The sequence below is a fragment of the Cebus imitator genome, unplaced genomic scaffold (genome assembly GCF_001604975.1).
Source record: "Cebus imitator isolate Cc_AM_T3 unplaced genomic scaffold, Cebus_imitator-1.0 Scaffold33, whole genome shotgun sequence".
Classification (NCBI taxonomy): Eukaryota; Metazoa; Chordata; class Mammalia; order Primates; family Cebidae; genus Cebus; species Cebus imitator.
In genome coordinates, this window is record NW_016107348.1 from 1849863 (window position 1) to 1865235 (window position 15373).

The 15373-nt window shown below is 39.1% G+C and overlaps 1 protein-coding gene across 1 annotated transcript in view; it reads left to right on the forward strand.

Moving 5' to 3' along the window:
- The window catches only part of XPR1 (xenotropic and polytropic retrovirus receptor 1), a 239828-nt gene extending 229348 nt beyond the window's left edge, over window positions 1-10480 (forward strand). The window contains exons 14-15 of the mRNA XM_017524449.1: window positions 1265-1486; window positions 4578-10480. Coding sequence (XP_017379938.1) covers window positions 1265-1486; window positions 4578-4638 — 283 coding nt within the window. The 3' untranslated portion in view covers window positions 4639-10480. The remainder of the gene's footprint in view (window positions 1-1264; window positions 1487-4577) is intronic.
- The last annotated feature ends 4893 nt before the right edge of the window (window positions 10481-15373 follow it).

Genomic DNA, 15373 nt, shown 5'->3' on the forward strand with positions numbered 1-15373 from the left:
ACAGACCCCAGTGTGTGATGCTCCCTTCCCTGTGTCCATGTGTTCTCATTGTTCAACACCCACCTATGAGTGAGAACATGCGGTGTTTGATTTTCTGTTCTTGTGTCAGTTTGCGGAGAATGATGGTTTCTCTTTATGCTATCTCCAGCCATAAACTTTCCCTCGAACTGCAGACTCTCATCCATCTCTCTGCTGAATTCTCACATATCTAATGGGTAGCTCAAACCTAACAGGAACAGCCTTGCATCTCTGATCTTAGTAAATGCTGTCACCTTTCACTTAAACAGAATGCCCTAAGACCACTCACATCCCATGTCAATAAGTCCTGTCAGCTCCATCTTTATAAATAAACCCCTTGTCTGTCTGCTTCTCATCACTTCTATTACTACCATCTTTAAATCACCATCATCTCTTTTCTGAACTGCTGCAACAGCCCTTCTAATTGGTCTTTCTTTAGATGTTCTTGTCTCCCTTTGATCTCTTCACCACTGAGCAGATAGAATGACCTTTTTCAAATAAATCACTTTATTTTCCTACTCAGAACTCTCACTGTTCTCCATTAGACCTAAAATTTAAACTGGTTTATAAGGCCCTTTGTGGATGGGCCCTTTTCCACCCCTCCATCGTTGTCTCCTGCCGTTTTCACCTCACTTATTCTGCGCTAGCCCCACTGACCTTGCTGTTGTTCCAACTTGCCTTTTTATACTTGCCATTTGCCTCCGCCTGGGATACTTTCCTCCAGGATTTTTACATGACTTACTTCCTTGCATTATTCAGGTTTTCAGTAGCTGCCATGTCTTCAGAGAAGCTTTCCCTAACCAGTCTTAATGATGGCATACTCTATTCCCTTGTCCTGCTTTATTTTCTTCACAGTACTTATCATTAGCTGATTGATTGTTTACTTGCTCATTTTCTGTCTCTTCCTTTAGAATTTATACCCCGTAAGGGCAAAAAGGCTTTTTGTTATTCTGTGCCTTTACTGCCTTATGGTAGGCATTCAGTAAATATGTGTCAAATAAGTTGAAAGAATGAGCACTCCTAAAACTGCATTCCATGAACCCCTTCCTTTTTCGTAGTCCAGTCTTTTTTCCCTTACCCCCCGCCACCTCCCCACAACGCCATCTTGAATATTTTAATATTCAAGCCCTTAATTCTTTGTTTTCATTTCCATGTGTGGAAACTTGATACTCTGGGAGGTTTACAGGCAGCAGAAGTATGTTACAATTTCATAAGTAATTTGTTTGATCTACCCCATTTTGCTAAGGCGATTTGTGTGGAACTTCTTCCGCCTGGAGAATGAACATCTGAATAACTGTGGTGAATTCCGTGCTGTGCGGGACATCTCTGTGGCCCCTCTGAATGCAGATGATCAGACTCTCCTAGAACAGATGATGGACCAGGATGATGGGGTACGAAACCGCCAGAAGAACCGGTCGTGGAAGTACAACCAGAGCATATCCCTGCGCCGGCCTCGCCTCGCTTCTCAGTATGTATGGCTTCTGATTCTGTGAGGCACATTTCCTTTGAGTTTTAGCATTGGGTGACTTGTAAGCTAAGCTGCTGTCAGGTTGAACTAAATGAAATTGCTGATACTCAACCACTTTCCATCTACAAAAAACAGTAATAAGCAGCAATTCCATATGATACAACCTATAGACTGTCTAAATGAGCACACAGAGTAAATGTCACCAATGCATAACCTACTAATTTGGCCTTAAAGATACACTGTCTAGAGGAAAAGATTGTGGAGGGTGATTTGTTAATATTTGACTCTTCTGTATGTTTTACATACAAATAATTTTTATGTTATAAACTTTAGGAATCCTGCCATCTATGCCTTGACCAAATTACTTAATTTCTATATTCTGCCCCTCAACTGTAAATTGGGCTTAACATGGTTCTTGCTTGTAGGGTGGTTAAGTGGATTATATTCGTTATTACATAGAACTTGGAACAGTTCCCTCAAAAAGAGCTTACTAAGTATAACCTATTATTTTTATCCTCTTATTAAATACCTACAGTGATGTTTTTTATCGGTCATTGAGTACGCGTGTTGCTAAAAGTTACAGTAAATGTACAGTATATGGTGACTGCATTTGAAATTTAGAGAAAGTAGCACAGTAGATTGGAATGAAGGAGACTTATGTTGAGGATGAGCAGTTTTCTAAAGGATAAGGCAATGAATAGAGACTACTAAGACATGAAGATGGAAGTGAAGTACAGAAAGAAAAACCATGTGACTAGAATTATAGTAAGACTAGAATTATAGTGCTGAGTAGACGAAGGATGATTGTAAAAGGCTGAAAAATGCAAGCTTGATCTTGTAGGCAGGAAAGAGTCACAGAGAATTTTTTCGTAGAGGAATGGCATTGTGAAAGTAGTATCCTAGGAAGTTAATATGGCACTGTGTAAGATACATTAGGCAAGGGAAAACTGAAGGCCAGAAAGCCAGATGAAAAACTATGCAGTGGTTTATGGGATAGTGAATATTCAGATCAGGATGCTTACAGCTGGACCTAAAGGAGTGTAAGATGTTTTGAAGGAAGTAAGAAACAGAAGGTGGTACCCGTAACTCATTGGATATAGGAGAGTAGAGTAGAAATTGCTGAGCTTTAGATAGAGATTTGGAAGTTCTCTGTAAGAAGGTAGAGAAAAGCAGAGAGCAGGGAACTGAATCTTATTCCCTGGCTCAACCACGTTAGCCAGGGAACAAGCACAGACCAAGAGAAAAATAAACAAAAGAGGCAGGAATGGTCAGGGAAGTCAGTAGGAGGAGCATCAGAACGAAAGCATGGTTGGTGCTGTGATCCCAAGGAAGCAGTGTTTGAAGGAGTTGGGGCAGGAGAGCACTGAGTGGATCAGTGAGATAAGTGCCACAAAAGGCTGGGAGAAAATGCCGAATGCAGTTGGCGACCTCACTGAGCCCCTGATTTTGAAGTCTAATTATCCTTGTTAGTTACCAGCAGAGGGCAATCTAAACATACACTATTTCTGCCTCAGAAACAAGGGGCTCTTTGGCAATAGATTATCATGTTCTTTCAGGTATTTAGTGGAAGAACACTGGGCAACCAGATTGCAGCGAGAGAAAGACGTTAGGAATGGAGCCGTTGATAAGCAGCGGAGAGAGCAGGAATCTAAAATCCGATCTGAATTTGAGTACTGACTTTATCAGTCCTGCAACCTTTAGCATATCCTTAATGTGTGTTTTTATGTTTTTGGTTTTTTTGAAACAATATCTCACTCTATTGCCCAGGCTGGATCAGTGCAGCAGCATAATAGTGACTCACTGCAGCCTCGACTTCCTGGGTTCAAGCACTCCTCCCGCCGTAACCTCCCAAGTAGCTGGGACTATAGGCCTGCACCACTATCCGCAGCTAATTTTTTATTTTTTGTAGAGACAGGATCTTACTGTCTTGCCCTGGCTGATCTCAAAGTCCTAGCCTCAAGAAATCGTCCCTCCTTGGCCTTCCAAACTGCTGGGATTATAGGCATGAGCCACCACACCCAGCGACCTGACTTTATTGTTGGTATTTATAGTAGTAGATAGTTTATGTTGGGCTGAAATATGCTTCACTGTAATTTCACTATAACAACCATTTGAATCCTAGCTGGGCTCTCTGACATAACTTATAATAAGTCTGCTTTCTCTTCCGAGTTATATGTTGTCAACTATTTGAAGAGAAACGACTGTTATGCCTCTCCTTACGTTTTCTCTTCTGCTGGCTAACTCTTTTAGTTTCTTATATATGCCTTAAATGGTGTTATATCTGTCATCCTCATCATCCTTATCACAATTCCTTATATTTGTTTTGTAGTGTTTTTTTTTTTTTTGGAGACATGGTCTCAGTCTGTCACCTAGGCTGGAGTGCAGTGTTGTGATCATAGCTTGCTACAGCCTTGAACTTCTGGGCTAAAGTGATTCTCCTGTCTCTGCTTCCTGAGTAGCTGGGGCTACAGATGTGCACTACCATACCTGGCTTTTTTTTTTTTTTTAATAGGATCTTGCTAGGATGCCCAGATTGGTCTCAAACTCCTGGGATAAGGCAAGCCTCTTATGTCAGCCTCCCAAGGAGCTGGGATTACAGAAACCAGCCAGTTTCTTCTATTTGTTCAATGCCGTTTTTATCTACTTTCTCACTTGATGTGCACATTATCTCTGTGAGGTGAAAGTGGCGTTAAGTGAAATTGGTATTATCACTACTGCCTTACAGAGATGGAAATGGGCACTCAGAGGGTTAAACAGATGCATCATAAAATCAGTCCCTACTCAAACTCAGATCTTCTTATTCCAGATCGCTACCTTCTGCCTTACGCATATCCTGCCGTTGTTCTCGTACCTTCCACGGGTTGCCATTTAGTTTCTTAGAAAACACTAAGAAACCAGATGATTGGAAAAACATTCAATAATATCTAAAATTGAATAGGAAACTCTAGAATAATCTGTTTGGTACAGGAGGTAATCCCTGTTTAGGATGTGTGTTTAATGGTGGTAAGATTGGAAATGTGTCTAATACTGTGAAAGTGTTTGTATTTGAATAGTGGAACTAAGTGCTTTTTGTCCCTCTTGTTACCACTAGATCCAAGGCTCGTGACACTAAGGTATTGATAGAAGACACAGATGATGAAGCTAACACTTGAATTTTCTGAAGTCTAGATTAATGTTTGGTTTTCCTACTCTGCAATCCTTTCCTCGACCAACGCAACCTCTAGTACCTTTCCAGCTGAAAACAGGAGAAAACACATAACACATTTTCCGAGCTCTTCCGGATCGGATCCTATGGACTCCAAACAAGCTCACTGTGTTTCTTTTCTTTTCTTCTGGTTTAATTTTAATTTTGTATTTTTAAAACAAATATTTACTTCATTTGCCAATCAGAGGACGTTTTAAGGAAAAAAACATAGTATCATATGGATTGTTTACAATCACAAGGACATAGATACCTATCAGGATGAAGAACAGGTATTGCAAGGACCCTCTGATGGGATGGTACTGAGCTATCTTGGCTTCTGCTAGGCCCGGTTTTGACTGGTTGAAACCGGACATTGGTTTTTAAATTTTTTGTCAGTTTATGTGGAGAATTTTTTTCTTTCCTTCATACCCAGCGCAAAGGCACTGGCCGCACTTGCAGGAAAAGTGCAACTTAAAGCAGTACCTTCATTCATGAAGCTACTTTTTAATTTGATGTAACTTTTCTTATTTTGGGGAGGGTTGCTGGGTGGGTGGGAAATATGATGTATTTGTTACACATAGTTTTCTCATTATTTATGAAACTTAACCATAAGAGAATGATATAACTCCTGTGCAATGAAGGTAATAACAGTAAAAGAAGGCAGGGGAAACTTAACATTGGATGACATTTGTGAGGGTCAGTCCCACGTACCTCTTTCAGGAGACAACTTGCACCAGTTTGACCTTTTCTTTCCTTTATTTTTATTTTAAGCCAAAGTTTCATTGCTAACTTCTTAAGTTGCTGCTGCTTTAGAGTCCTGAGCATGTCTCTCATAGCAGGGAATCCCCACAGTTCTACACCACTGACTGAATTTCATAGAAGAAGTTCTGATAATTTTTTTAACTTTTTAAGGAACAGATGTGGAATATACTTGCCCATATTTCAACCTTAACAGCTAAAGCAATGCCTTATTATGCATCAGCATGTATGGTCACTGTAGCATGACCTTTCCTGGCTCTGAATTAGAAGACAGAGCTATTTCAGAGGCTCTCTGTGCCCTCACTGCATAGTTTTTCTTCTGGGTTCTACCACTTTAGCCAGAATTTGATCAAATTAAAAGTCTGTCATGGGGAAACTATATTTTTGAGCGCATGGAACAAATTATCTTTCCTCATTCACATTATGTTGATACAAAAGACCTTGGCAACCATTTCTCCCAGCAGTTTTAAAGGATGAACATTGGATTTGATGCCATCCCATGATAGAAAACCTGCTTTAAAATTTTAGGGATCTAAAGTTGGTCATACATAAAAAGTATACGCTTAGAAATTATAGACTGTTATGATCTGTCCACAGTGCCTGTTGTCACTTCTTTGTCTCATTTCCTCCCTTTGTTCCTTAGTCATCCAAATAAGCCTGAAAACCATAAGAGATATCAGTTTATTGAATATGGTTGCCATTAAATTTAGCATTTCATTATCTAAAGGAATTAATGTAAATTCTAGGACATGGTAAAATGTGTTTTAATAACCCCCAGACCCAGATGAAAATCCCAAAGTCAATACCAGCAGATTCATGAAAGTAAATTTAATTCTGTAATTTTCAGCCTAATTATAAAAAAGGAACAATAAGTGGAAGGCCAGCTATTACCATTTGCTTAGTCTCAAAAACATATGGTCACTGCCTTTTACACTCATACCATCAGCACTTCTCCAGTAAGATTCAAGTTACTTTTACTAGAAAATTTTTATCAACTTAACTGACAGAGAGTTTAAAGCAGTTTCTTCCATCATTATTCTGACTAGCTTCCAAAATTTGTTCCCCTTTTGAATCGAGTTTTTTTTGTTTTGTTTTGTTTTGTTTTTTTCTGAAAAATCATACAACTTTGTGCTTCTATTGCTTTTTTGTGTTTTGTCAAGCATGTCCCTTGACCCAAAGTGGAAGAGGAAATGTTTAATTAATGTTTTTTTACTTTAAATAAATTGAATCATATATAATAATCAGTGTTAACAATTTAGTGACCCTTGATAGATTAAAGGTTGAATTATTTATACTTGGGATTTTTTCCCCCTAACTATTCTGTTTTTTGTACTTTATGGGGGAAATATCACTGGTCTATCAAGAAACAGCAGTAATTATTACTGAGTTAAATTGAAAAGTCCCGTGGACCAGGCATTTCTTGTACAAATAAAATTGGTGGTACTAATGTGTATCCAGAGCCATTTGAATTGTTAACTTTATTCTCTTATTAGTAAATCTCTGATGGCACACATAGAATCTTACAGTTGACTTCTGCTATTTGAATTTCCCAGTGTTTTTATGTTAATGTATCCTATGGCCAGTTTAGTTTTTCTTCAACGGTTATTCTAGGCCCTGATCAGTCTTATTTATTCACATATGATGCAACGACAAAATGTAATCCTTTTCTGAAGTGTTTGTCGGATTGGCATAGTCTATTCAAAAATAAGGCTTGTGTAACTTTCAGCTGGCTATGACAGAGGCTTAAGTGTGTATTTAAATACACTGCTTTATATTCCTCTTAAAGCTGTAAAGAGAAAAGAGGGCTCTTCCTCATTAAGAGAGCTTGGGAGACAAAGCATACATTTAATTTGTTTCTTTCCAAAAAGGCAATCTTTACTTTCTTCTCCTAAATTTCATATGCTGTGTCCACCCTACATTCTTTTTGGAGGCGCCCATACACTGAAACTCTGAATAAAACTCTTAAAAATGCATATCACAGACTCATTTAAAGGAGCAGCAACCTAACCAAAGTTAGAACTTCATTTGATTTTAGGTTTAGAAATTCTAGTTTTATTTTGGAGAATCACTCAGTTTTTAATATCAGTTAAAATACTCCTCAAAGGAATGAAAAGGAAATCTAAGTAAAAGAATAAAACTTGTTTTTCATTTTATGATAGTATAGAAAGCACTGATGTTTATAGAGAAAAGATAAAAGTGGTTTACTGTCTATGCACAAATGAGTGCCTATATTTAAGGCCGCCTATACCATTACAGTGGCGTAATTGGTGATTTCATAGCATACAGAGAAACAATGAAATCAGAGATTAAATCACTATTAATTAGGTTACGATGGTCATTTGTAAGATCGGAAAGTAGTCGAAAACGCACCTGAAACTTTTTTTCAGCACTCCACCATTAGGCTCCTTAGGCAAGCTGCTTAACTTCAGTCAGAAGCAATGATGTGGGAGAATGCTATTCACTTCAGTAGTAACTTACAAAAACCATTTAAAGAAGGAAAATGGGCCCCAGCCCCTAGGATCCCTGACTTCCTGATATTCTGAACATGAGAATTCTGCGACTTTAACTGAGCTTTTACCAGAAGTAACTTGTGGATATATAGTGTCTTTCCACCATGCTTTGACCCACTAGACCAACAGTAACTAGATAAAGCAGTTCATCCATTTCTGGATAGGTGAATGAACTAGGGCAAGGAAAGAGGAGGAAAAAAATAAAGTAGTACTGAATCATACAGGTATCAGATTAGCAGACATTCGTTAAAGAGAAGTAAAATAATTTTGGAGATAGCAGAGAAGAGCAAGAAGATGCTGGATGTCGGCAGTAAGCCGCAGCAAGACAGGAAAGTAGGTGAGCCTGATAACGCAAAGGTGATGCCTCCATCTCTCCGCTCAGTGGTTATTAAATTGTTGAAAAAGACCTGCCTTTATTTTCCTATCTTTCTTCCCCATTACTTTGCATTATTCAGGAAATAGTTCTTTATTCTCAAATGCAATTTTCTAAACGGTGACTACAAAAATTTCTTACTCTAAGGAAAATAATTAAGACAATAACCCTATGTGTGGCATTATTGAAAAATGTCAGATTCTCTGAAAGATTGTATTTACCTGGTAAGCAGATTTCAGGTTAATATCGTTTCCTTTTAATGGTTTACATGAAATTTTCCTCTCAACAAGTACTTCTTACTGTATAACATTTGAGTTTTTAAAATTGAGATAGCTTCTGAAAGTAACAATCATGTTGAATTTGTAGCTCTCTCAACTACAAAATCACCACAGTTTTCTCTAATAGGAATTCAGTGTCATTACAGGTAAGATCTATAATGACCAGGTGAAGACAATTGAAGCTTTGGTAGAACTTTTGCAAAAGTTAGAAGAATAAATCCAGTTTATCGGCTTAGTTCATTTTCTTTTTCTGAGTGATCTAAGTTTCTCTTGCTTGTGATCATTAGCTAAGGCAAGGAAAGTTAAAGATTTTATAAATTACAAACATATGTTTCTGCATTTCGGAAATCAGTCTTGATAGTAAATCTTACAAGCTCCCAACTTTCTGCATTGTATTTTAAGTCTATACAATGTTAGAGCACATTAGGTAATGTGGGACAGAGTTGATTATATGATAGCATGATAAATTTGCACTGTTGGTGTTCCAAACCAATGATTTAACCAGCATTAGCCAACTCGACTCACCAAATATGAAAAAGTAAAAATATCTCATTAGTTTTGGAAAAGCTTAAATTAGTCCATGTAGGAAGTTTGCCTAAGAACAGAGAGGAGCCTGTTGATTGGCATGGCTCATGATGCCTTTCTTGTATGAATTACCAGAACTGTGATATTGAGTTGCCCCTAGAAAACAGCCTTCCAGAATATATTTGCTTATTTATGGTGGAAGAGGAAGTGAGAAGAACAAGATGAGAGTTTCCCTTAAAGTGAAGAAAATCATTATACTAATTTGCAACTGAAGTAAGTTTCCTTGTTGCAAACTGTTGGTTTATTTTATCAAATCAAAGCCACCTTCAGTTTTTTGTATGGTGCCATCAACCTAAGGAGATCAATCAACCTATTGTTTGCCTTGGATTCACTATATCTGCTAAGTACACATTCTCATCTTGTATACCTTCAGACCAGTTACTTGACTAAACTTCCACCATAATACCTTAGTTCTTCCTATGCCCTTTCCTCTGTGCCACCCCACAAGTCAGAGGGAAAGACTGCAATAGTTCTAGAAAGATGTGGACTTCTAAGAAAGAGCCAGGCTTCCATCTCACTATCCCTTGGTCATTATCTCTGAAGTCCCTACCTGCACTTCCCTGATTGCCCTGTAGCAACACCAGCATGGTGGGAATCAGGGGAAAGATCGTGGAAAATTCCTAAAAGTTAATTGTTCATGATGTCATTATTTTGAATTGTAAAGTAAAATTGTGAGCCACTCACATTTCAGTTGCAAAAAGAACAGAACTCTTTATCATGTTGTGAAGATTAATTTCTTGCCATTTTCTGGATTAGCACAGAAGCTTGTATCAATGAAGAGTATTTAGGAGGGGAATAGGGTGAAAATTGCATTTTTCTGTTCAAACCCTCTCCTTCTGTTTGTGTTTCCTTCACCCGTCTCCCTCCACCACACTGTGTTGGTCAAATGATACTATTCTATGAAACCCTGAGCTATAGCTGTCAAAAGTAACTATGGATTGTGATTAGTCCTCTGTGGGTGCTTCTTCCCTCTTTTTTCTCCCCTTCTCTCTTTTTCAGTCTCCACTCTGGTAAATGGAAAAGGTGACGTCGAAGAACCAATGCTTGCTTGGACTCATGTTGTATCTGTGACTATGCTATTAGCTGTCTCCTTTTTCCTTCTTATATGGGTAGAATTCTTATGACTTCTGAAGTTCCCTTCTTGATAAGTAGGTTAAATGCACAATGTGGTACTGTTTTATAGTTTCTAGATGGTTGTATAAAGCAAAAAGTTAATGTGGTTATGTGTTTTTAAAAGAAAATAAGTGATTGGTTACTAAACTCTGTCCTTTTTTCATTATTACAAGTTCTCTCTGTTTTCCAACAGTTTGCTGACTCCTTTGTTACTGGTGAATGGTTTGTGTGACTGTGTTTTTCTCTCTGGGTTTCTTGAATTCCTGAACATAGTTCCCCTTAGGACTAACTTTTATATGGGGTTAAGGCAAACAGACTACAGTGGTGAAATTTTTAAACTATCCTACTAAGTTAAAAAAAAAATCTTAAATGGCCTTTTTTCTTCAGGTAATATATGAAGTGTGACTCTAAAGCAGTGAGACTGATGCAACAAATCTTTCTTTCACTCACACAAAGAATCTCAAATATTACAAATATGAGGTGAAATGATGTGTCCAATTACATGTTGGAGAGCTGGACAGTGCTGTCACTGCATATCTGTGTTCTGTGAGGAAACAGCACTTTCTGCAGAATTCCTGGACTAATTATTATTATTCTTTATATATGTCTAGGAAAAATTATAAAATTAACTGACCCTAAGATGAATATACCCACAATGCAAAGAGAAAAATAATGTATTCACTAAGGCATCAAAGCCTTTTCATCTTATTTTAGTGCCACAAACTCTGTTATTAACTGTATTTCTGTGTAGGCTAAATCAGAACATGATAATATGGAGTTTCCAGGCCAAAGTCAAGATAGGATATGAGCATAAAAGAATCACTAAATATTCACCGCTTTTACATTTGATAACATATTCCACATTTGTATGCCTATGTTATTTTATATTCTTCCAACTATGTAGCATCTCAGATGAATGAATTATGTTGAGGAAGAGACAAAGACCTATCTAGAGCAGCAGAGTGCACAATCCCAGATGGTTCTAGGAGGTCACTCTCTTTATCCATCCTAGACATATCCAGAAGAATCCTTCGAGTTTTAGTTGCCTGTATCTTCATATAGATAATTTTTATTAGCTATTTTTTAAGGTTATGAGAATAAGGACCAATTTTATACTTTGTTTTTTAAGAGATGGGGTCTTTTTCTATGTTGCCCAGGCTGGCCTCAAACTCCTGGGCACAAGTCATCCCAAATAGCTGGGAGTACAGGCATGCATCACCGTGCCTGGCTTACACTTTCTGATTCACTTCTTTTTCTAGTGTCCCACCATTTCCCTTAGAAGAATTGTGGAGTTCTTGTATTCTTAAAAATTAGTATGTGTTTATTGAATATGTGCTAATCCTATCATATGCTAGGCATTACTTTAATGCTTAGTTTTAGTTGAAGTTGACTTTATTATCCTTAGTTTTATGGAGACAAGAAGGGAAAGGTGATGCAATCATTTCTAAACTACATTCTTATCTGAAACCACTGCAGGAAAGCCAGACTGCCCTCTTACTAGGTGTCGCTGCCTCAGGGCAAGCTGAATTTGCTATCTCAAGTTTGAGATGACTCTTTACGCCTTCCCAGACAGATAATAAAACCTCCAATTCTGTTTTTTTTTTTTTCTTTATCTTTTCTTAATTTTTCTTAAAAAATTAAAAGTGTCAGATCTGTCAAGAGTTGTTTCTTCAGAATCTTCTATTGCAAAAAAAGTCCTCATAATCCATCTTATTCACTTACTTTGTCACTAACAAATAGCACCAAAGTTCAACCAATGTTTACCTTTATAAAATGAACATTTCCCCTTAATTTAAATAAATTTTATATTAACTGCATAGCTGAATGGGAATGATAGTAATAGTATTCTGCCTTGTTCTACCCAGAGCACACCGATGGCTTCCATTCTACCTACATGAATGATCAAAGTCAGTGTATGATTTTTGGCAACAGATGTACTATGCTACTCTGCTTCCTTATGGTCAGTTTCTAGGCTAAGGAGAAAACCAAGTAACTCAAGAGAACAGACAGCAGAAAAGAACCAAGGAGAAGCATATTAGTAATATTAATTCCCAAACCCTCTGCCATTTTACTAAATTTCAAATTATCATGTGTTATAAATTTCACAATGTTTTATGTTGTGTGGTTACTCAAAGCCTGTCTTCTGACTAGATGGACCAATAAAATTTTTAAAATTTAGTTAATCAGGGCTTGTGTATCCCTTCGGCAAAGAAATATACAAGATAATTTAGAAACATTAGTTCTGCAAGTATTATTTATCAATTGGATTTAAACGTTTTTTCTGCACTTTCATAGATACTTAGGAAATTTTAGCCCCTCCCTAGGCAGCCACGGTCAAAAGACTTGCTGGGCTGGATGTGCGGCTGCTGTCAGGTATGAAGACATAGCCTGGTTTCCTTCTGTGGCAATGCCCTAGTCTTACCCAGCCTGCAACCCTAATAGAAACACCATTCAGAGAAGAGGAGACATTATTCCTCCAGAGGTACTCTACTGCCAGCAGGAGGTCGCCGAAAATCATATTTACTAAAATGTTTTAAATGCCTAGTAAATAGTTGGTGCTAAGGAATATTTGTTAAAGTGAAAGGTGACTTCAGGAGTCTATTAGTAGATGAGCTGCTGAGTTCACTTGGGAGGTATTTGGCTTTTTTTGATCAGCTGCTGCCAGGGCTATGCCTTTTACTGGTGCTTGATCACTGGTGGACTTGGCGGGCTCCTCACTTTGATTCTTGTGTGAAGTCAGGTTGTGTGGAAACCTGATTCGAAGGCTGCCCTCACCAATACAATAGCAGGTGCTTCTGCATTCTGTGGACTTTGTTTTCTCCCAGGGGCAGAGTAATCACAGCTGACCCTTCCTGGCTGCTAGAGGGGGCACATGTCACATTAGTGCATGTCATATGGTGCCAGTTCCGTGTGTAGTGGACAAAAGTGACTGGCGCTGGACACCCAACAATTACCGAACCTGGATGAGGACCCAAATCTAACTAGCTCTGTAGCCCACATTTTCTCTCCCTTGAAAAAAGAAGGGGGAATTTTTTCTGCTTGGCAAACAAAACTAGGAAGTGCCTTGTGAATGACTGCTTCTTTCTGAAATTATGCCTGCTCAAGTCTGAATATAACCATTTTAAAGAAAATCAGAGCCGAGTGGTGGCTCACGCCTGTAATCCCAGCACTTTGGGAGGCCAAGGCGGGTGGATCACGAGGTCAAGAGATCGAGACCATCCTGGTCAACATGGTGAAACCCCATCTCTACTAAAAATACAAAAAATCAGCTGGGCATGGTGGCGTGTGCCTGTAATCCCAGCTACTCAGGAGGCTGAGGCAGGAGAATTGCCTGAACCCAGGAGGCGGAGGTTGCGGTGAGCCGAGATCGCGCCATTGCACTCCAGCCTGGGTAACAAGAGCGAAACTCCGTCTAAAAAAAAAAAAAAAGAAAATCAGAGAACATCCCCCTCCCTCCCACAAACGCATATATATAACCACAGGTTTCTCTAAAACTCTGGGTCCCACTGACTGGCTTTTTGGGAGTTTGTCCTCTGCCCCTTTATGAAGACAAATCTTAACATTAAAAAAAAAAAAAAACTAAACAGTAACAACAATCAGCTCCCTATTGACTGCTTTTCACCGGAGTCCTCTCCCTGAAGCAGCCACCCTCTTTCCCTAAGTGCTTATCTTCCCTCCCCTCCCCTTCCTTTCACTTGTTAAAACTTTCACCAGTGATGAGGATGGTGTACTGAAGTAAGGCAAGCACTCGTAGTTTGTCAGACATTTGAGGTGGAGGGCGGAGACAGTAACTATGGGTAGTGAGGCTATTGCTAAGTGCCACTGATGCCTGAAGAAGGATAATGAACATCAGAGAGCAAGTACCAGGCAGATGTGGAAGTAGCCAGATGTGGAAGCCCGAGGGCCACTAGTTGCAGAGAATCTCTCATCTGCAGTGGAAGGGAAGAGAAAGTGAGGACTAAGCTCAGGACTTAGTAGAGTGGCAGAATTTCAGACAGTTAAACACCCAGCTAAGGCAGGTCTGATAGGTAAGGTCAAGGACCCGAATGGGAAAACCTAACACATGAGATGGCAATATCTGCTTGGATTCCCCGCCCTACCCCAATGATTTTTAGTTTCTGAACCCCTCAGAACATTCTGAGCCTATTCATATGTCTCACCCAATTCTTGCTAGCATTCTCCATTCCCAATCCATTATGGAAGACATGACACAGGCGCTTCTTGTGCAAGACAATGAGTGCACCTTTTAGAGTCCTCCGTGACTCAGCTGGGGACATGCTGGGCTTCTAAGGGAGAATAGGGACTATACTGAACTGTAGGATGTCAGCATGGACTGACAGGAACTGGAGGAGATTCCAAGAGTGCTGTAAGAAGAGGACCAGAACATCAGATAGAAGACAGGACAATTTTTAACTTGAAAGGGTTTTTCTAAGACCCTAGGGAGTACAGAATGTAACTCCCTAGTGTAAGTATCCCAGGAGCTGGTGCAAACTTGCTGCTAGCATAGCTCCTAGAAAGCTGGAAAAAGCAATGGCCCATGTTGAGCAAAGTTAAAATTCCAGAATTTCCATGGGAGGCAATGGAGGAAGGAAAGGGAAGGAGGGAGGGAGACCATATTGTGCGAAGACAGAGGAATAGAGACTATTGCCACATCCTGTGTCTCCTCTCCACTCTTGTTTAATTGACCACTTGGGCCCCTGAAGAAACTGGATGGGCTAAGGAGGGTAATTGTAGACCATCACAAGCTCAATCAAATATAATCCCGATTGCATGCTGCCGAATGTGTCTTCATTAGACCCAATCAGGACTGCCTTAGGTACATGTTGATTTAGTGCAAGCATTCTTTTCTCTTCCAATCAAACAGAGTCAGAAACAGTTCACATTTTCATGGAAATGACAATACACATTAACAGTTTTGCTCCAAGGCCATGCTAAGTCCAAAGAAGTCTGGGCCAGCTGGACATTCACAGAATATCACATCGATCCATTACAACAATGCCACCATGTTGATTGGGCTGGATGAGCAAGAGGTGGCTAGCACACTGCAGACCTTGGTAAGGTCTGGGTACCCCTGAGGGTTGGAGA